The sequence below is a fragment of the Carlito syrichta genome, unplaced genomic scaffold, assembly GCF_000164805.1.
Source record: "Carlito syrichta isolate Samal-C Ts95f unplaced genomic scaffold, Tarsius_syrichta-2.0.1 Scaffold99347, whole genome shotgun sequence".
NCBI classification, from domain to species: domain Eukaryota; kingdom Metazoa; phylum Chordata; class Mammalia; order Primates; family Tarsiidae; genus Carlito; species Carlito syrichta.
Genome location: NW_007043443.1, coordinates 78,021 through 99,191, shown reverse-complemented (window position 1 = coordinate 99,191; position 21,171 = coordinate 78,021). Strand labels below are relative to the sequence as shown.

At 41.5% G+C, this 21,171-nt stretch overlaps 2 protein-coding genes and 1 pseudogene across 4 annotated transcripts in view; 2 read left to right on the top strand and 1 right to left on the bottom strand.

Annotated features, from left to right (window-relative positions):
• Window positions 1-4,011, top strand: part of LOC103265970 (mitogen-activated protein kinase kinase kinase 15-like) — a 27,839-nt gene extending 23,828 nt beyond the window's left edge. The window contains exons 11-14 of the mRNA XM_008063619.2: window positions 2,198-2,314; window positions 3,181-3,292; window positions 3,367-3,443; window positions 3,910-4,011. Coding sequence (XP_008061810.1) covers window positions 2,198-2,314; window positions 3,181-3,292; window positions 3,367-3,443; window positions 3,910-3,991 — 388 coding nt within the window. The 3' untranslated portion in view covers window positions 3,992-4,011. The remainder of the gene's footprint in view (window positions 1-2,197; window positions 2,315-3,180; window positions 3,293-3,366; window positions 3,444-3,909) is intronic.
• A 40-nt stretch (window positions 4,012-4,051) lies between these two features.
• Window positions 4,052-20,924, bottom strand: PDHA1 (pyruvate dehydrogenase alpha 1). 3 transcript variants are annotated; one of them, XM_008063636.1, is made up of 11 exons: window positions 20,730-20,924; window positions 15,737-15,796; window positions 14,996-15,169; window positions 13,365-13,491; window positions 12,379-12,470; window positions 10,689-10,781; window positions 9,696-9,851; window positions 9,443-9,514; window positions 7,566-7,633; window positions 5,754-5,862; window positions 4,052-5,177 (listed from the first exon to the last, which is right to left on the bottom strand). In XM_008063636.1, the coding sequence occupies exons 1-11, from the start codon at window positions 20,913-20,915 to the stop codon at window positions 5,013-5,015; spliced, it is 1,302 nt and encodes a 433-aa protein (XP_008061827.1). In that variant the 5' UTR covers window positions 20,916-20,924; the 3' UTR covers window positions 4,052-5,012. The 3 variants fall into 3 exon arrangements, with proteins under 3 accessions (XP_008061827.1, XP_021570775.1, XP_021570774.1); XM_021715100.1 differs by having other exon boundaries at window positions 13,365-13,533; window positions 20,730-20,905; XM_021715099.1 differs by lacking the exon at window positions 10,689-10,781.
• LOC103265981 lies at window positions 13,824-14,141 on the top strand (annotated as a pseudogene).
• Window positions 20,925-21,171: the final 247 nt, after the last annotated feature.

Genomic DNA, 21,171 nt, shown 5'->3' with positions numbered 1-21,171 from the left:
GACTCCGACTCAAAAAAAAAAAAAAAAGAAAAAATCATTAACATGAGGCAGATTGATTAACAGGAGAAAAGGCATTTAACATGTATACATGGGGGCCTTCAACATGAAGACCCAAGTACAGGGGACATTGTCCTTTTTCATGCTTAGGTTCAACAAAGTATGGACAGCTGTGTAGAAATAAAATTGGACAAAGAGGATGGTCTTATGTTAATAGACTGAGTGAGGAACCCAGCAAGGCCTGTCTGTCTAGATTCTTCTTGGCTTCTCTGTGCAGCATTCCTGCCTTCTGGCTGTGGGGCAGGGCATTCTGTGGAATGGGGTCATGACCTAAGGCCAAAAAAGGCAGGTCAAATCATTTCTTTATGGCCAGATTTTACACAGATCACAGAGTTCTTTTGGTTTGGGTTTTTTTTTTTTTGTTTTCTGTTGGCATCTTACTCTGTCTCCCAGGCAGTGCAGTGACACAATCTCGGCTCACTTGGGCGCAAGTGATCCTGCTGCCTCAGCCTCCTTAGTAGCTGGGACTACAAGCATGTGCCACCACATCCAGCTAATTTTTCTATTTTTTGTAGAGAGAGGGGTTGCCTAGGCTGGTCTTGAACTCCTGGGCTCAAGCAGTCCTCCCAAAGTGCTGGTATTTACAGGCATGAGCCACTGTACCCAGCCAGTTGTAGTTTCTATGACCCTTCTTGGGGAATAGGGTTCTAGTTTCTTTCTTTCTTTTTTTTGAGTTGGAGTCTCACTCCGTTGCTCAGGCTGGAGTCTAGTGGCACGCTCATGGCCACCCCCACGTCAACCTGCTGGGCTCAGGTGATCCTTCTGCCTCAGCCTTACAAGTAGCCAGAAACACAGGCGTGCACTACCACGCCCAGCTAATTTTTTTGATTGATTGAAGAGTTGAGGTCTCACCAAGTTGCCCAGGCTAGTCTCGAACCTGTGGGCTCAGGCAGTCCACGCACCTCGGCCTCCCAAAGTGCTGGGATTACAGGCTTGAGCCACCGTGCCTGACTGGGTTCTCGTTTCTATGGCTAGCCTCCAGGACAAAGGGACTGAGAATCAGGAACGCAGGTCAGAGAAATTTTTGCTTCTGAGGCTGCTGCTCAGGCCTTCATTTGGGGGTATTGTTTTTTTAGTCCCAACAAAAGCTAGACATGGCTCTGATATGCCAGCCCTCTACCCTCTCCCTGGAGTGCTACCCCTGAGCTGGCATGTGGGAACTTGGAAGTTTAAGGCTCAACTGTGCTTTCTTGTCTCAGAGACATCATGAGCAAGGTTGGGTGTCAGGAGACAGTCCTGATGGGATCCCAGCCTGTGTGACTCTGTGACTCTGGGAAAGTTACTCAAGTAGTCTGTGCCTCAATTATTTTAGCTCTAAAACTAGGTTTAAGAAAATGGTGCTTCCTAAAAGTGTGCTGTAAGGCTTAATGACTTACCTCATGAGAAGTGTTCAGCACAGTCCCGGATTCCTTGTGGAAGTACTCAGTGAACATGAGCATTTATTCCTCCCAACCAGCAGAGCGCTCTCAGTGTCCTTCGCTGTCCCCTTGGTTTTCTTCTCCGTGTGGAAGGACCCTAACCATTTTAGTTTCAGCTACTTTATCTGACTTAGGGAGAGGAGTTTAAATAATCACACCATCCTTGCTGAGTCTTACCAAACAAGTTATCTTTTGGTTCATGATACATTCTGAGACAAAACTGTCTTAGTCTGTGCAGGCTGTTGTAACAAAATACCATAGACTGGGTGGCTTATAAATAGAAAGTCCTCACAGTTCTAGAGGCCGGCAGATGTGTCTGGGGGCTCTCTTCCTGGTTTTATAAACAGCCATCTTCTCACTGTGTCCTCACATGGTGGAAGGGATGAGGGAGTCTCTGGGGTCTCTTTTCCTAAGACCACTAATCTCACCCCACCTCCCAAAGTCCTATCTCCTAATACTATCACCTTGGAGGTTAAGATTTCAACCTTATGAATTTTAAAGGGACATTAACATTGTCCATTGCAAAAATATATCCAGGCTCTAAGCGCTGACTGAAACCTGATTCACAGAACCTGAAGTAGCAACACATTTGCTTCTCTCCCCAGGCTGACTGGTGAACTTGTGCCATGTTTCACTTTTTCCATCTCTAATGTACAACAGATGCTTGAGTTAAACCGTTTTAGTGCTATCCCTTGATGGCTTTTTTTCCTTTTTTTAACCAGACTTTTGGAACACCTAGTTCAAAAAGAAAGAGAATACCAGAATCTTCTACGGCAAACTCTAGAACAGAAAACTCAAGAACTGTATCACCTTCAGTTGCAATTCAAATCTAATGGTGAGTCATTTTCCACTTGCTCTTACTTAGGAGTGTTTGTGTGAGACAGATCTCAGCTCACTTAAAATCTGGCCAATATTCTAGTCAGCTTCGAAGAACAGTTGAGGTTATCTTCTATTGAACCAGGACTCCAGTAGATTCTGGAATACTACTCAATAAAAGCTGCTGATATATCAACAACATGGATGAATTCCAAATGCAGCATGCATGTTAAGAGCCAGATTCAAAAGGCTATATACCATGATTGCATTTATCCAGTACTCCAGAAAAGGACAAAAACGAATCCAAATGGGAGGTGAGGGGACTGTTTTTAAAGGACACGTGAGGACCTTTGGTGGTGATGGTAATTTGTATATCTTGATGATGGCGGCACTTACATGACTGAATGTGTTTGTCAAATTTCACAGCATGTTGCATACCTAAAAGGGCTGGTTTACTGTGTAAATATACCTCAGTAAACCTGACTTGTTCATTTTGTGCCACTTAAGAGCTCCAGAGCCATCTCTTGGGAAATGAAATGGATAAGCTCTGATGTAAAATCTCGATTCTAAAACCTGTCTCCTTATACAATTTCCAGAGCAATTAGGGATATGATTCCTAAGAAAAGGTATTTTAAAGATGAGGGAGGGAAAGCATTTAAAGCGATAGATTACATGTCAAATTCCAAACTAACGAAAGGTGTTGTAGGTAAGGATGATTCTACTCTGGAAAGTGAATCTAAAAATGATAAGCTGTGTAATATGCTAGAGCAGCTGAGTGATACAGGGTTAACTCATCTCTTTTCCACATCATATTTACATTCTGGAATAGTTTATTAATCCAACTTGTTGCTTTTGAAGTTTAATGGTTAGGCACTAATGCACATCCAAGCAAATTTTTAATCATTACAGATAGGACAACACCCCCTCATGGGCAGAGAACAGATCAAGAGCTGATAGACTGGTTGCAACTGCAAGGGGCAGATGCAAATACAATTGAAAAGGTAAGTTTATAACAAAAACAATTCCTATGCCATTGTTAAAAAGCTGCTTAGCTCTTATGTATTTGATCTTTCAGATTGTTGAAGAGGGCTATACACTTGCTGACATCCTTAATGATATCACTAAGGAAGATCTAAGATACCTTAGACTACGGTAAGAGCTTCAAAATAGTCTATATAATACACAACTTTTTAGGCGTGAATATGCTTGAAAATAAAGTAGTAGAAAACAAAGGGTTGGAATGCCTTCAAACTCCAGAGTTCTGTCACGTAGGAAAAGTCAGAAGTAAGGTGACAGGGAAGAGCTGGCCCCAGTCAGTCTCCTGCTATCTGTGCCTGGCTGGAAGTGGGGTAAGGCACATGAGGTGCCACTGCGCTTGGCCCAACCATTTCTTTAAGCTCCAACCTGCCTTCATGTGTCATGTGAGGTAGCCAGCTATGTTCTACCACTGCTGGGAGACAAATGTCACCTCCATATGTGAAGAGAACATTTTAATGAAGTTTTTAAGAATAGATGGTAAATCTAAACAAATCTAGAATTATAATTTTTGCCCTAAGAAGTTCTCAAGAAGTATTCTGTGGTGTTGCTATTAATAAAAATGACTCTGTTTGTTTCCTAGCGGTGGTCTCCTCTGTAGGCTCTGGAATGCTGTCTCCCAGTACAGAAGAAGGGCTCAGGAGTCCTCAGCAACCAAAGATTAGGCTTAATAACAATCCGCTAAGCAGGGGGGACAGAGTGAGCAAACATGCTACATCTTTTGCTAAAGCATCTGTTTATGTACACACAAATTCTGCTGCATTTACACACACAAAAAACATTGTTCAATTAACAATTCAAGAACTTGTTTTAAAGACTGTCCTTACTGAGAATTTTTTTTAAAGCGTATTATTTATAAACATAAAACTTGTACGCATTGTGAGAACAGTGAGCCTTAGTTTTAACATCCAGAATATTAGGAAATTCTTAGAAATAATTTGAATTTACTTCAATGAAAAAATTAGTACACCCTATAGCACTTGCTGGAAAGGCAAAACAGTAGATGTTTATGTATAAATTAGCTGGTATAGTAAAGTGTGAAAAACATAAAATTGATATGAACATGCCTTGTATTTAATGTTTGATATTAATGTTTGATATGAATGTAACTCTTAAAAAATAGCTTCATATTTATATTGAATGTATAAATGGAAAAAACTAAGTTATCAGGCCTTTGAAATGATTACGAAGTGGTCTTATTTAAAATGGTTATAATAAATATCGTGTCTTATTCTAGAGAAACGATGGTCCACGTGAATGGCTGCAGCGCCAACATTGCACACTACCTGGGGGTGGGTTGTTAACCAGAGTATGCCTCTGTGAGGGGCCCAGTGATGACCTGTAGGCCTCGGGAATGAGCTCCCATATAAGGTGGGACCCGGCATACTTTCTGTAACTAGATAATTTGTTGAAAGTATACAGCCAAGTCAAATACTTTAGACCTATATAAATTGAAAATGATCTTTATAATACACTAAATACTTAAAATGCTTAAGCACTCAGTAACATCTTTTAATACAACACTGTACAAACCACATGCAATTACTATCTCTTTAATCTACATATTTAGTTTTAATGGAAGTTTACAAGCCTAGTTTTCTGGGTTTTCTTCCTCCTTAACCAAGTTGAGAGCACACAGAGTTCCTTACAGCTGCTATCTAGTAGCCCTGTGAAGGTATAACCCTCTTAACTGACTGATTTAAACTTGATCCACTGATTGGCACCACGGACTTCAAAAGGTGGGTCGCTGGAGTAGATGTGATACCCTAGTTCCTCCAAAGGCGGCTCAGGATCAGCTGTTGCAAACTGGGCAGCATCCTCAATTTCTTTCCTCACTTCCACATCAATTTCCTAAAAATCAGATTACAGGGCAAGATTTTTGAATGAACAGCAGCTTAGGTACCAACTAGAATTCTACTCAGGACCTGTTGCTGGTGTAACTAACTCTTCTACCAGTACTACCAGTACTAGAAGTTCCAATCACTCTGCTAAATATTGAAGATTTTAATTTGTAAATAACAATTATCTACACAGGAAGATTTTTGGAATACAGATTTCAACATTAAAAAAAAGATATGCCCTAGGGACAATTTATGAACTAAAAACCCAAAGTATATTTTTAAGAAAAAAAGAACTACTACTGGGGGGCTTAGGCACTCTGATTAGTTAATGTCCTGTGGCACCAGGTAGTTCACTGCTCACCAAAATCTTCAAGAGCAACAGTGTAAGTGTGAGTAGAGAAGCTAAGGGAATAGCCCTGTGTGATTTCAGACTAATTATGCCCCAGCATATAACCTTCTAGGCTTGGACAAACTCACACATGACTGTGTGGCCACCCAGAGGTGGCAACATTTTGTGTGGGGGGAAAAAGAAACCGATTGTTCAAAAAGAAAAGTCAACCTTCAAAACCACCAAGAGTGACTGTACCTTTAATTCTTCAACACTAGCAAGATTGCTGTTCACCATTCTATCCTTGAGCAGCATAATAGGGTCACTCTTACTTCTTACTTCCTGAATTTCTTCTCGTGTACGGTAACTATGGGGAGGGAAACATAGTAATAAATTGATAAGAACAATTCTAGCAGAGTAAAGACAGCATTGTGAACTAGAATATGGGGCCAGATTGTTAACAATGCGGTGAAATACAGAAGTATGTTTCTGAAACAAAGGAGCACGTCAATACCTATGCCGCCATGGGAGTGGCAGTTATATTTTCAAAACACAAGACTATAGCCAAACATTCTGTAAGAGCTGTTTTATCATTCATAGAAAACTGTATACTGGCAAGTCATACAGATTCTCTAGCATTCTGACAACAGGGGCCAAATTTTGTTTGCTTCTTTGATCTGGATGTAAGGGTATGAAGGAAAAGGGTTTCTGTATATTACATGGGTTAGGAGCGGTGGAGATGGTTTCTGGGTGGTCATAATTATAGACTTTGAGGCATCAGAACGCCAAGCAGAAAATACACGTGCCTTTCCTTTCTCCCTTAATGCCCCCAAAGCAGCATTTCCAGTAAAACCTTGGATACCAGGCTTTCCAATTCTTGATTCTATATTTCCTTTTCCTACATCATCTGAAATAACACTAAAAGGGTGCTACCATTTTAAAAAATACATTTTTTAGAAACAAAACTACATAGTATATTTTTTCCATATAATTTGTTCTCTGCAGCCGGGCTCGGTGGCTCAGCCTGTAATCCCGCACCTTTGGGAGGCTGAGGTGAGTGGATTGCCTGAGCCCGCGGGTTCGAGACCCGCCTGGGCAACTTGGCGAGACCTCATCTCTACAATAAATCAAAAAATTAGCCGGGCGTGGTAGCGCGTGCCTGTAATTCCAGCTACTCGGAAGGCTGAGGCGGAAGGATCGCCGGAGCCCAGCAGGCGAGGCTGCGGTGGCCAGGAGCGGCCACTGCACTCCAGTCTGGGTGACAGCGTGAGACTCCAACTCAAAACAAACAAACAAAAAAAATCAGCCGGGCGTGGTAGTGCGTGCCTGTAATTCCAGCTACTCGGAAGGCTGAGGCGGAAGGATTGCCGGAGCCTGGCAGGTCGAGACTGCAGTGGCTGGGAGTGGCCACTGTACTCCAGTCTGGGCAACGGAGTGAAACTCCAACTCAAAAAATAATAATAATAATAATAATAATTTGTTCTCTGCAACATCTTTCCTGAGACATCCATTCTACTAACAAAGGCTTGTCTACTTTGACTGAATGGACTTCTTTCAATTGTGTCAAACTTAGGATTGCAGAATTACATGCTAGTGTTACAAAGTGAAAAAGTAAAACTCATACTCCCTATTTTTTCTGATGGATGTATTTCAATTTATTGAACACCTGGTCAAACCTTGCTCCAGGCTTAAGACAGAAGAACATTTCCAAATTCCATCCTCTTCAGGTGGAGTATGCCAAGCGTGAATTTGGGCTGGTGCCTAAAAAAGGTAGAGGCCCCTAAAGATACTACTCTACCATTAGACCTGTTTTATGCAACAAATGCCCTCTGCAATGAAGTTAAAATTATTACTGCTCATACTAACACTTAAAAACTACATACAGCAGGAATTTTCAGAATGCTTTCTATATTGGAACCAACTGATTGGGAGGCACTCCTTTTAGACTAAGACACAAATAACTATTTGATGCCAACAAAACTCAATAAATAAAGTGAATTGGTATCTGTGTTGCTTTTTCATGCGAGTTGCATCATTCAAGGTCTACCACACTCAGATTCCCCACTGTACCTGACTCCAGGATCACTCATGCTGTGTCCATGGTAACGGTAAGTCTGCAGCTCCATCAGAATGGGCCCCTAAAACAGAACACGCAGGTGGTTAGGTAAGAAGATGGGAACAGCATGCCAACAATTCATGGCCTCAGACACAGGTCCTTCCACCATCTATTGTATTCTTATCAGATCTTCTGCCTTGTCAAGTGTTTCTTACTGGTTGACTGATGAAGTTATCTCTTGTCATTTCTGACATCTATTTATTGCATGTTTCATCTTTCTCAGTTTTAATAGAAACTTAATAAAGTAATCTGCCAACAGCTTGTTTTGAATAAAAAAGGCATTGAGCATATTTTAGAGTCTATAATTGAACTAGGTATATTTCCACCTCTTACCCATTTCACTTAGTGTTTCATAGGGGCTGGAAATCTATCCCCTCACACAGATCTTGCTAGTTTGCAACAAAGTTGGCAGGCACCAACATCTAATATCCAAACCCCACAGTTTTGCTGGGAGTCTGGTCACCCCAGCTCTGCATCACCAAGTGGCTACACTACCCCACTACCAGAAGACAGCTCTGAACACTCAGGGAAGGTGGTGGATTGAGGATCCCTGGGTAGTTTGATGTAGTAGTTGCGGTGGGTGATAGGGGCATTGGCTCTGAGTCCAAATGCTTAGATTCCAATCCTGGCTCTAAGAGTAGCTATGTACCCTTAGCTGATCTGTGGCTCGGTTTCCTTGTCTGCAAAATGGGCAAAACAGTAATACTCAAAATCATGAAGATTAAATATCTAAAAAGTGCTTAGTACACTGCCTAAAAGACACTAATCCCTCAAAAACTGTCACTTATTCTGTCATTCAGTAGCCATTTGAAAACAGTGGATTGGGCTGGTGATGACAAACGGTTTCCAGACCCTCTCCTGAATCCAAGATCAGGCTTTGGTCAGGCTGGGAAAGTCAACACATAAACCACTGTTTCCACCCAGGGTTAGTCCCAATATATTTTCAGGAATTGGGAGAGATGGGGACAATACCCCCCACCGTGCCAGTTCCCTCAGCCTTGGCATCCTGATGTAGACTGCTCAGCCCATTGCACCAACCCGTCACCTTAGTTCTGCTCTAGCATATTCTCCTCATTGGCTCCTGTTTAACATGGCTATGTTTTCCTCCCTGCTTCCTTCTCCCCACTCCCTGACATTTCCATTATTGCTGGCCACATCCACACCTACTTTGCATCACTGAACAAGCATACACACATGGTATGGCACAAAGGCAAACCTCAAAAACCTTGTGTTTTCTGGGCTGTGGAATACTGATTTAGGAAGAACACTTACTAAACCTATACTATCACTAAAGGGACTCAAACCTCTTTTTAGGCCAATGTCACTGTTCCTCTCTCCCTCACCACCATATACTGAGAGGTAAAGATCCTTAGGATTGAAATAGCAAGACTAAGATTATATGCTTTAGCCATAATACTTAATTTGCATAAAACAAACTTATACTGAATGCCTATTATATAAGCAAACTTCTATGCTGGACATTGTGGGGATCCCCAATCCTGAACCGTGAACACTCAAGGAGTTTATGATTAATGGGGGTTGGGAAGGAGGCGTGTAATTAACCAGACTGTCATGATGAAGATAGAGGCAGAAGAAAAGATTTTCCCCAAATAGGGAAGGGGTGGAATGCATCCCAGGAAGTGAGCTACCAAGACCATGCTCTTCATAAAGGAGTTCTAGTCACCTGGCTGGACCCTGCTTCTGGACCTCAATTAGCTGACACCCCTGAAAAGCTCTAATAGGCATGTGGAAAGCATTCTTCTAACTCTGAGATAAATGTCATTAGAAATGTTTAGCCCTGAGGCCTAAGAGAAAATCTGTAGAGCCTTACCTTCCCAGATCTACAGTAGGCAGCTGCAAACCTTGTTGCCTCTCGGACACACAAGATATCCATTCCATCTACCTATTAATAAAAGTGGGAGAGGCACAGCATAAATCCAACTGTCCAAAACTGTTTTACTTTTGCATGACCTGTACATGCTTAAGAAAATGAAACTGCTCCGTTCTTCTAAGATTGTCAAAGGTGTGTACTTGGGCATCTAGCTGAGAGGGTATGGCCCTGTCTCTACCAGAGATGTTCTCACCCTCAGCCCAGGAATAAAATCGCCTCTCTTGAAGTAATCAGTGCTGGCTGCTGCTCTCTCAACAGATGTTCCCATTCCATAGCGGTTATTCTCACAGATGAAAATACAAGGCAATTTCCACAAAGCTGCCATGTTGTAAGCTTCGAATATCTGACCCTGGAAGTATTTATAAAAAGTTCAAGTTGTTTCATTTTGCTTATTTCCCTAGACTTCATCATCAGCCATAATAGTTGCTGCTCTACTTGGCACAGAAAACTTTCATAAAGAATGGAAAGCCTCATCTTCTAAAACCAAGCTTTTGGTGGCGAGGGAAAGGAATGTGTGTTTAAAGGCATGGGAGAAAACAGCAGGCATCATACTGTTGCAACTAAGGGAAGTGACAAACCGAATACCACCACTTGTTTCTTTAGGGCCACACTAGTAGTACAGAACATACTGGAAAAAAGACCAATGTGCAAAAATGTGTAGCTACCTAGTTGTGTGCTTTACTATAAATCTATCAGGCCTGCTAGATAGTCAGAGTGAAGCAGCAACTGAGCATTAGCATCTAGAACAGGGCCTCACAGGGTATTAGCCACAGACTGGGGATACTCAGACCATGACAGGAGAAGCACAGAACCTGAGAGTCAGGACTCGACACCACTGTAGGAATCTGACATTGCCCTGGCAACCAAGAGAATGGGTCTGTATATCACTACTGGTTTGCAATAGGTTGGGGTAGGGGGAGAGCTTCTTTACCATAGGGCCCTGGCGAAGCACTTTGCAAAGGTGAGCTCCCTCACAGGAACGCACCCCATGAGGCTCTTGTGAAAATAATGCTGAAGCAAACCTCTAATCTGGCCATAAATTAAATTTTAGCTTGCCACATGTGCTGCTACTTCAACAAGTGAGTGATATACTACCATTTAAAAAATTCAACTATGAATATTCAGTACTTTGGAAATAAAACTGTAATGGTTACCAGAATTGGAAAGGTAAGAGACATGTACTTACCTGATTAGCAGCACCATCACCATATAAAGTCAGGCAGACCTCATCTTTCCCATTATACTTACAGGCCAGAGCAATTCCAGCTCCCAGGGGCACCTAACATTAAGGACAACCAAGAAAGAAACCACAGAAATCCATGAGGGGAGGTATTAATGCTCTGAAATTTAACTCCTGGCTGAAATTTGGAATAGAAATTACACTGTCACTACAAACTCTCTCTACCCCAAGCTTATCTCTCTGCTTATCTTGACCCCAATATTTTCAATGAATCAGTAAAGTAACATAAATACTATGTAAATAATAACACTTCTGTACTCAAAGATTCAACTACTCATCCCCAAGAGTCAAAAAATAAAACCTAGGTGTTTTTTAGAATAACAGGCTGGGCACAGTGGCTCAAAAGCATATAATCCCAGCACTTTGGGAGGCTGAGGTGAGCAGACTGCCTGAGCCCACAGGTTCGAGACCAGCCCGGGCAACTTCGCAAGACCTCATTTCTATAATAAATCCAAAAATTAGCCGGGGGTGGTAGCGCACGCCTATAGTTCCAGCTACTTGGAAGGCTGAGGTAGAAGCTCGCCTGAGCCCAGCAGGCTGACACTGGGGTGGCCGTGAGCATGCAACTGCACTCCAGCCTGGGCGACAGAGTGAGACTCCAACTCAAAACAATAACAAAAACAAACAACAACAACAACAAAAAAAAACCTGTAACAGAATCTTATTAAAAAGGAAAACAATCTAGATACAATTTTATGCTATTAATTCTGTATCATGCACTAATTGCTGAGAACAAGAACTCCAAAGCTACAGAAGCAGGGTGCCTGAATGAAACGTATTTGGATACCTAACCCTTAACTGTACCCCACAACATCATAATAAAAAATATTGATTAAAAAGAAAAAAACAAAAAAACAAACAAACAAAAAAAGCTATAGAGGCAAGCTTTGGATTACTGGTAAGCCCCTGAGATCCTGCCTGCTTGCCTTTTCTAGTCTGGCATCAGTGTCAGCACTGCCTATAAGCAGGGAAAGGTAGAGTAAAATCAATGTCATAAAGCAATGAATAAACTGAATATATCATAATATTGAATATACTAACTTGGAATTATAAAGAAAAAAGTGAAGGTATAGGCTCACTGTTATAGGCTCTTGCTTTCTTATAAAACAAAGTAAATAAAAGGTAAAACTTTAAATTTTTAAGTCACTATCCAAATATACTTATTTCTCAAATGGTGGGGTATGAAGCAATAGGTCTTTAAAAGCAAACCAAGTTCCCAAAATACAGTCATGTGTTGCTTAATGATGGATACATTCTCAGGAATGCATAATTAGGCAATTTCATTGTGTGAATATCACAGTGTGCTTACACAAACCTAGATGGTCTAGCCTACTACACACCCAGTCTATGTGGTATAGCCTATTGCTCCTAGGCTACCAACCCGTACAGCATGTTAATGTACTGAATACTATTGGCACTGTAATACACAAGCATCTGTATATCTAAACACTACTACAACATCACCAGGTGACAGGAATTTTTCAGCTCCATTGTAATCTTGTGAGACCATCATCATTATGCGGCACATGACTGTACTGAAATAATTCAGAGAAAAGTTGTCAGGAGGTATAAAAGTTTTTGAAGACGTGAGCCAGGGCCAAATCTAAGGAAGCATGCAATCCTCATCCTTGATGACCTGAGCTCCCACAATGCCATTGCCCCCGTAGAAGTTCTTGGCATACATATGCATTGATCCTCCTTTTCCTTTGGCACAACCTCCTTTACGTCCTAGAAATGGCAGAACATAAACATGTGCATCAAAAACCAAATATACAAATCAAACCAAACCACACCCCAAGTAATTTACTCTAAGGCTCAACTATTAGAACTCAGAGGTCAATTCAATCATTTAAACACCCATCCTTCTAGGCAAACATGTTCCTCCTTATCTCCCAGTCCTTTCATAAGAAAGGTCAGATTCATCCTGTGTTCTTCAGTTTTCCAATCTTTCCTTCAGAAGTCCAGATGGTACGCTGGACTTTTTTTTTTTTTTGGCCGGTTACAAACACCTTCTGACTTCTCCTTCGCTGTTACACCAAATACACTTGACCCTTGAACAACAGGGGCTTGAATTGCACAAGTCCACTTATCCGTGGATTTCTTTCAACCAAACAAGGATTGAAAATACAGTATTTTGGGGATGTGAAACCTGTATATATGGAGGGCCAACTTCAGGATTCGAGTATGCAAGGACTTTGGTATACTAGGGAGTCCTGGAACCAATCCTCCACATATACCGAAGGATGACTGTAGTTCAAGAGTCAAGGGGACAAAGACAAAGGGAATATTAAAATTTACAGAATTTACATTGCATACCATGGAGCACTTCAACTCAACTTACTTGCTATGACTGCTATATTTCTATTGGCATACTTAAGTGATAACCAACCCTATTCTAATTTTATAGCACTATCTTTTTTAAACTTGTACCAGAGGGGCCAGATGACTCCAAAAATGGCCAATTTACTCAAAAGTACAACAGAAGTACAAGAACATCAAGAAACGAGTTTTAAAAAAACTTAAAACATTTAAAAATATTAACTCATAATGGTTAGCATCTTAATGGGAGATATTTAAAAATGTAGTCCACTCATTTCTCCTTTCTAGAAATCAATAGCAAACCTGTAAGCTCTGCAAGAATTTCTCGGACAGAAAGGCCCCGAGTGAAGGTAAAGCCGTGAGCCCGATAGGCTGTGATGAGATGGTCTGTGGGATTTATGCCGGCCTCCAGGCCTACACAGCAAGCTTCCTGTGTTAGGGAAGAAAGCATAAAGCAATACAACACACATCTCTGGATACAGAGGTTTCCTAGACTAATGAAACATCTGGACTAGAAGAACTCAAGAGAATAACCAGAGAAAATGGCTATTTTTCCCCAATAAACAGGTTGGAAGGTAAGGCTCAATCGAGAAGCCATAAACTGGTAGCCAAAAGATGTGAAATCCTGAATTGGCCCTTTCCCCAGCTGCCACCAAGTGCTTGGTCCTTCTGAGGAAGCTAAGGCCATGGTGGGGCGAGGCCTTCACTTCATCTGGTGACTAGCACCATGCCCAGCAGTTTAAGCTCTGCACTTGCCACAACATGGCCTCTGTGTCCAAGCTCGCTTGCAACTACTGGGCCCTCATTCTACATGACAAAGAGTGACCATCACAGAGGATAAAACCAATGCACTCATTAAAGCAGCTGGTGTGCATGTTGAACTCTTTGGGCCTGGCTTATCTGCAAAGGCCCTGGCCAAAGTCGACATTAGGAACCTCATTTGCAATATGGGGGCTGGTGGGCCCATGCCAGCAGCAGATCCTGTCCCCTCCATGGCTGCTGCCCCAGTTCAGAAGTGGAAGCAAAGAAGAAAGAATCAGAGGAGTCTGATGATGACAGGGGTTTGGTCTGTTTGACTAAACCTTTTATAATATGTTCAATAAAAACTGAACTCTTAAAAAAAAAAACACAGAGGCTGGGCATGGTGGCTCACATCTATAATCTCAGCACTTTGGGAGGCCGAGGTGAGAGGATTGCCTGAGTTCACGGGTTCGAGACCAGCCTAGGCAACTTAGCGAGACCTCACCTCTATAATAAATAAAAAAATTAGCCAGGCGTGGTGGCACATGCCTGTACTTCCAGCTACTTGGAAGGCTGAGGCGGAAGAATCGCCTGAGCCTGGCAGGTAGAGGCAGCACTGGCCGTGAGTGTGGCACTGCACTCCAGCGTGAATGACAGAGTGAGACTCCAGCTCAAAAAAAAAGAAATCCTGAATCTAATGTCAACATTAAAACACTAAGGAAATGTTACATGAAAACCGAGACTTCTGCCAGGTTATAGTATCCCCTCTGGGTGGTGGGATGCCTGCCCCACTTCACCACGAGTTCCTGTCAGCCATTCCCTATGTTTTGTATACCTACTTTGCTTCACTCATTTATTCTATCTACCTGGCTGGCCCCTGTAGGTATTTGAATCTTTAACCTTTGACCTAAATCCACAAAACAAAATAATCCTTCTTTCCAAGATTGTATAGTATAGGTGATCACAATGCCAGAGTTTTAAAATAATAAGATTCTAAAAACAGGTACAGGAAACTGGTAATGTTGTGTATGAATGATTTAGCCTAAGCTTCATAGTAAGTTTTGGCAGTCTAATTTTTACTCTAAAATATCAGCCTCAAATCCTTCTGACATGTAGGCATGGTAAAAACGAATAAATACAAGCCACACTTCAATACTTGAATAACATGGTTTTATTAAAAACCTACCACTCACCTGACCGTCACACAAGTGACAGAAACCACGAATAATTTTCTGTTTATATAGCTGATCTGCCTTTAACTCCATCCGGCGCACAGTCTGCATCATCCTGTAGTATTTGAGGCCGTCCTCCCTGGTGAGCACTGTCGTGACAGGAGGGCCTTCTTCCAGCCGGTGAAGGTCACATTTCTGAAATGGAATAAGGTAGTTATCCTTCATTTACTACATTGCAAGCACTGCTGACTTACTCTAAGATCTAACTCCATCATGAATAATACAGCACTCAAAAACAGCAAAGAAGCACATCAGAAATGCTACATATTGCTTCTATTCCTTAAATCTATAAACTCCACTGTAAAATGCGATGGAATTTTTGGAAAAGGAATCTTTCTAAGATGACTTTCACTGAAACTAAGTTAAAAGATGACAGAAGAACCTTCAAAGAAACTTATTTAAGAATCATCTTCAAATATTTCAGTGAACCATATTCTAAACTTTGGAGCAAGTTTTTATACTTGTCTTAGCTCCCCCTCCATCCCCCTACAAAACACCAGCAAGCTGCTAAGAATAAGAAATGCTAATTTTTGCTAAACTTCTCTAAACCTTTGATCCCGGAACATTTGGAAGAAAATGACCAAAAAGTAGGAATATCGAAATGTTCAATTCTAAAGGTAAAACTGTGTGTCAGAGTGTGCCTGTAGAAAAGTTATTAACAAAGTAAAGCACTTCTTACCTTAATTTCAAAACAACTCTTACCTTAATTTCAAATGTAGCATCATTTGCAAAATTACGGGACGCTACCAGCACTCTGTTTGCCTTGAAAGACAAAATACAAACAAATCAGTACTTTTTATTGTCAGTTGTTTTGGTAAGTCATTATTATTGTTAATAGGCTATCAGGATGCAGTTATGGAACTTTTATAAGCCCTAACATATTCATGAGATTCTCTTCCATTCTGTTCACTGTGTTGGTATCTTCCCTGTCTTCCAAAATGAATCCATGCCTTGGTCAATGAAATATGATCATGACTCCATCTGAAGGCAAACAGCACAAAGAGAAAGGGGGAAAAATCCAAACCCATCCTCTTAGTCACTTTGTTTTCAAAGAAATTACAGTGAGAATATAATGAAATTAATGACTAAATTAAGGAGACAGGCTAATCTGTGAGCTTTGTTTATGATATTCTTAGTTATAACCAGATAACTTTCAATTTAAGGAAGCTGTTCACTTTCAAAATTATACTTCAAACAAAACTATTGTTTAATCCCTAATCCAAGCAAACTCCACTTTTCCATGAAATGGATCTGTAAGAAAAAATATTTTAAACTACTCAAAGTATGAGCTAAATATATTAGTGAGACATACAAGATGAAAGATATTTAGCACTCTTGGACTTAAAAAACAGTGGACTTAAGCCAGTTGTTCTACTATTCTATAATTTATAATTTGAACAGCCTAAATCTTGGGCAGGCTCCTTCTGAAGCCTCAGTAGGGAGAAATGTTCTCTAAAACAGCATTCCCTTGATATTTGGATGGCTGTCATTGCTTGAGGGTAAAAAGCTGTGAGAAATTATTCCTTTCCACTCTTACAATCAAACATACCTGCTCATAGCAAAAGGATTCTATGTGATGGCTAAGGTTCAGGTTAGACCTCAAAATTTAACCAGTCAGAATTACCATACTATTTTAGCTACATTCTGTCACATTTTCACACACCAACATGTAAATCAGCATAATTTATTTTCATGGAGACCTGAAGCACACTCATCAGGTCCCATAAAAAGCACATTTGATGTGTTCATAAAGTGTATTACCTTGCCATTCTAGTACTAGACTTGTTCTTGGTAAGAAAAGTTAAGACTAACTTGCCAAGTGCTCCTCTGAGTGTATGTGCCAATAGGAGAAATCTATTACTTATCTCTTCACCTGTCAAAATATCATTATCTAACAAAGCCAACAAATAAAGACTGACACTGCTGGAGGAAGAAACTTTAAATACCAGGAACAAATGTTTATGTTAAGTTAGAGAGAGTTCACTAATATATCTCAGAAAAGGTGAAAAAAAAATTAGGCATTTGGAAAGAAGTAAAGCTGAGAGGGGTGTGGCAATCATGAAATGGACATGTTATTTTTGGCAGTTAACAAATAATTTTGTAGAGCCAGAAATCATTACTACATTACAAAATAAATTTCCAAATACAACTACGGAAACTGCAGTTTTTGGAAGGTAAAAGTAGAGACCAAACCAGCCAGGCAACAGTAACAGAGAAAAGATAACTTCTTTCTCAATCTTAAAATCAAAACAATGAAGAATGATAGATAGACAATAAAGAGCAGGAAAGTAAGGGCAAAGATTATGACTGCCAGAAAGCTACTTGGATATGTTCTCTCTTTGTTTCATTATTATAAAACCCAAAAATAAGAACCACTACTATAATGAGTAAAAGGAGCAAAGTTAAGTTAAAGAAGCTAAAAATCATATCAGAAGTGTGAGTGTATCATAATTTACGGTAAGATTATTGAAAAAACATAATTTCATCATTCATTTTCTCTGGAAAGCAATAAAAAGATTTTCTGTTAAATGGCTTCTTTGACAGAGACCATGAACAGCTCATTCAAATTTTGAAAAATAAAAACTAAATTCCTAAATACATGGGAACCATTCAGGTGAAGGAGGAAAAATATTTCAAAATTTCCAGATTCTACAAGTGTAAATTAAAAGTTTTACCTACTACCTTTACAACCAAAGAAATTCTGGTAGTAAAGATCTCACAAAAGGAGTCATAATACAAATACAAAAAATAAGACAAAAATAATAAAGATTTTAAATGCAATTCAGTCTTATTTCATGAAGTAAGAATTTTGAAAACAATAAACCTCATTCAAAAATGAATTCACAGCTGGGCTCGGTGGCTCAGCCTGTAATCCCAGTGCTTTGGAAGGCCGAGGTGAATGGATTGCCTAAGCCTGAGGGTTCAAGACCCGCCTGGGCAACTTGGCGAGACCTCATCTCTACAATAAATCAAAAATTAGCCAGGCATGGTAGCGTACGCCTGTAGTTCCAGCTACCTGGAAGGTTGAGGCAGAAGGATCGCCAGAGCCCAGCAGGTCGAGGCTGCAGTGTCCGGGAGTGACAAAGTAAGACTCCAACTCAAAAAAAAAAAAAAAAAAAATGAATTCACAATCTTGTGATGCACTTCAAAGTTTTATACCAGTCTCTGATCAGACAAATGGCAATCTTGAAACCTGGGATAAATTTCCATACCTGCCTGGTTTTAAGAGGGGGAGGAAAAAAATAAGAGAATACAAAATGAAAAGAAAAAATGCACAGAGCCTTGGGAGGTAGAATAAGGGGATAAACTTTAGGCAGATGTGCCACAGCCATCAGCCCAACCGCCTAACCTCTCTCCCTCCCTCCACAGAGTATCATACAGGTGGTACACCTGTTATACAAGTCTGGGTAAGCCATTGCTTATTAGTTACTGTCAGGAGTTTTTTTTTTAAAGCTTATATGCAAAAATGTCTTTTTATATGTACAATAAAAAAAGTAAGAACCTTGACTTATTTTATGCTATTTGTAAGTAAAAAATATCTGTAAGTATGAAGAGTTGCAAAATATAAAAAGTCAACATATTAGAGTTTCTTATTCCACCCTTTAAAAAGATAAAGGTGAAATTTTTAGTTGTAACTTTCTTTAAAAGCTTCAGGAATGGTTCCTAATTAGCCCCTGACAAGTAGAGTAACAAAGAAAAATCCAAATTATCTGAAGAGTTTACATCACCAAATGGAAAGGCACCTGGGCACTTTCTAAAGTAACATCATCTCTGGAACTCAATTTTCTTCCTACTGTAAAGTGAGGGGGAAAAAACCCTGCAAATTAAACAGGAAACAATAAATCTGACTTTCAGGAAATAATAAACCAACATCAAGTGTCTAACAATAGACATTTAAGGATGTTTCTGAGCCCCTAATTACTGGCACAGTCCTTTACCAACTGATATCCTCAAAGGAGATGACATCTCTGAAAAGCAGAAATTCCGGTAGAAAGGTACAACATTTTTTATTAGTTTCAAATCCCAGTTTAACTTCTTGAAACCTTCTAAGTTTGATTTCAGTAGTACTTTGGAAATATTTTTTCTTTCCACTAATGAAGTGTAAGGCTTCAATAACAAAGCGGTCATTTGTTTTCACTTTTATTCATTGTCCAATCTTAAAGCTAAAAGCAAACTACACCTTCTAACTTCTGCAAGCAACTTAGAGCCTGTATAATGCTGAAAACATGTTTCTATTACTCATGCTCAACTAAAAACTGATGCTGTGGGGATTAAATGAGATAAACCACGTTAAGCATACAACCCAGTGCCTGGCACATATTAAGAGGCCAATAAATGTTGGCTATACCACGCATATATGCAGAAATAACCTGAAATGTGCTTTTCCCTCAGGTAAATCCAGCTACAATTTAAATGCTAATATCTGATGAATCAAGTTGTGTTTTGTCATTATTTTAGTCAATGGAACTCCTAGAGGGGCACATCTCCTACCTTTTGACAATTTCTGCCCATAGTAAGCAGAGCAGCATCAAGTCCTGGGGGAATCACTAGAGCCAGAATTACAAGTCAAAGCTTGGCTGCAGTTAACACCAACTAACACTACCTCACTGTGCCTAGAGTTCAAAATGCTAGCAGCTTAGATGTCAGGCACATCTAAATGTTGGGGTCACAAATAGGGCTAACCTCCATCCCCACCCTCCGAAGCATCACTGCTGTTTCCTTTAGCTTCTTTTACACTAAGAGTGTGTGCAAGGAAGAGGGCAGTTTCCTCTGGATTCTGCTCCGCTGCTCTTGAATTAACTGCCAAGAAAAGCTCAGGTGTTGAGAGAGAAGAGGAGGAAGTTTGTTTATGGGAGGCTGACCCTGCCTGAACCCTCCTCAGAGCCCAGCACATGTGCCCAAGAAACGTATACCAAACTAGGCGTTCAATAAATAATAACACTATTAAACACACAGTACCTACTATGTGCCAGGCACTATTTGGAAAGGTTTACACACGTTATCACTCGCTGAATCCTCATGACAACCACACAAAATAAGTCATCTTATTATTCCTATCTTAGAGACAACTGACAACAAAGAACCGGTAACATTTTAGAGATAACTGGATCTCCATTTGGTGATAACATTTTAGGAAAGTGGGCACGGGAACGTTTAAAAACTTGCCCAAGGTCACAAGGCGAGGTGAATGGTGAGGGTGGCATGTGAACACAGCCAGTCTCCGGATCCCATGCTCTTTACTACTATGTACTCCAAAGTCTCTCGGTCTAGAGAAATTAAGTAAGAATGATTTGAAATGCGTGAAGCCAATTGGCGACTGGAAGGAGCCCTTTCCATGTTCTGTAAACCAACGGGCACTTCTCGAGCACACCCACTTGCCCGGCACACAGAGGGCGGAGGGAGGTGGTGGTGGGGGATGAGGGAGCAAGTCCACGCGGACCCCGAAGGATCCTCCTCCTCCACAGTCGGCGCCGGCGAGCCGGGCGGCCGCTCCCTACCTCTCCTCCCGGAGCCAGGAACGGAATGCATGGCGTGGAGGCAAAACAAAGGCCCCCGGCTCCCCTACCTTCCACCGCGCGCTGGGCCCCAGGCAGCGGCTAGCCGCACGCTCGGTAGTCTGGACCGCCCTCCGGCCTCCTCCGGTCCCGCCTCGGCCCCGCTCGCGCCCCACCCCGGCCCGCCCAGGCGGCCTCACCGGCTTCTGGGCTGCACCAGACAACACGCGGGAGACAGCGGCGAGCATCTTCCTCATGGAACGCAGGCAGTGTGGGTTGCGGCAACTCCCAAACGCCGGAGAAACACCGTCAGGGTGTCCGCAAGTCTCCTTCAGGTGCCCCCGCAAACGCCACGCCTTAACTGCAGGGCGACGTGATGGAGTCATCGCGGCGTCATGCGCCGCGCCAGGCCGCAGACCAACCGGAAGGGGCTTCCAGGGCTTGCCCCGCCCCCCGAAAAGTCTGCGGCTTTCCATTGGGTATCGGTGCCAGACAGGGCGGGACTACGGGCTCGTTCCGTCACCACGCTGTGGGAGGGTGAGGGGACTGGAACCTGAGGGCGCCTGCGTGAGAAAGTGGGGCCCCGCCTTCAAGTCGGCGCGGGAAAGGAGCCTTGTTGGATTCTTTCCTGCAAACAAGCGG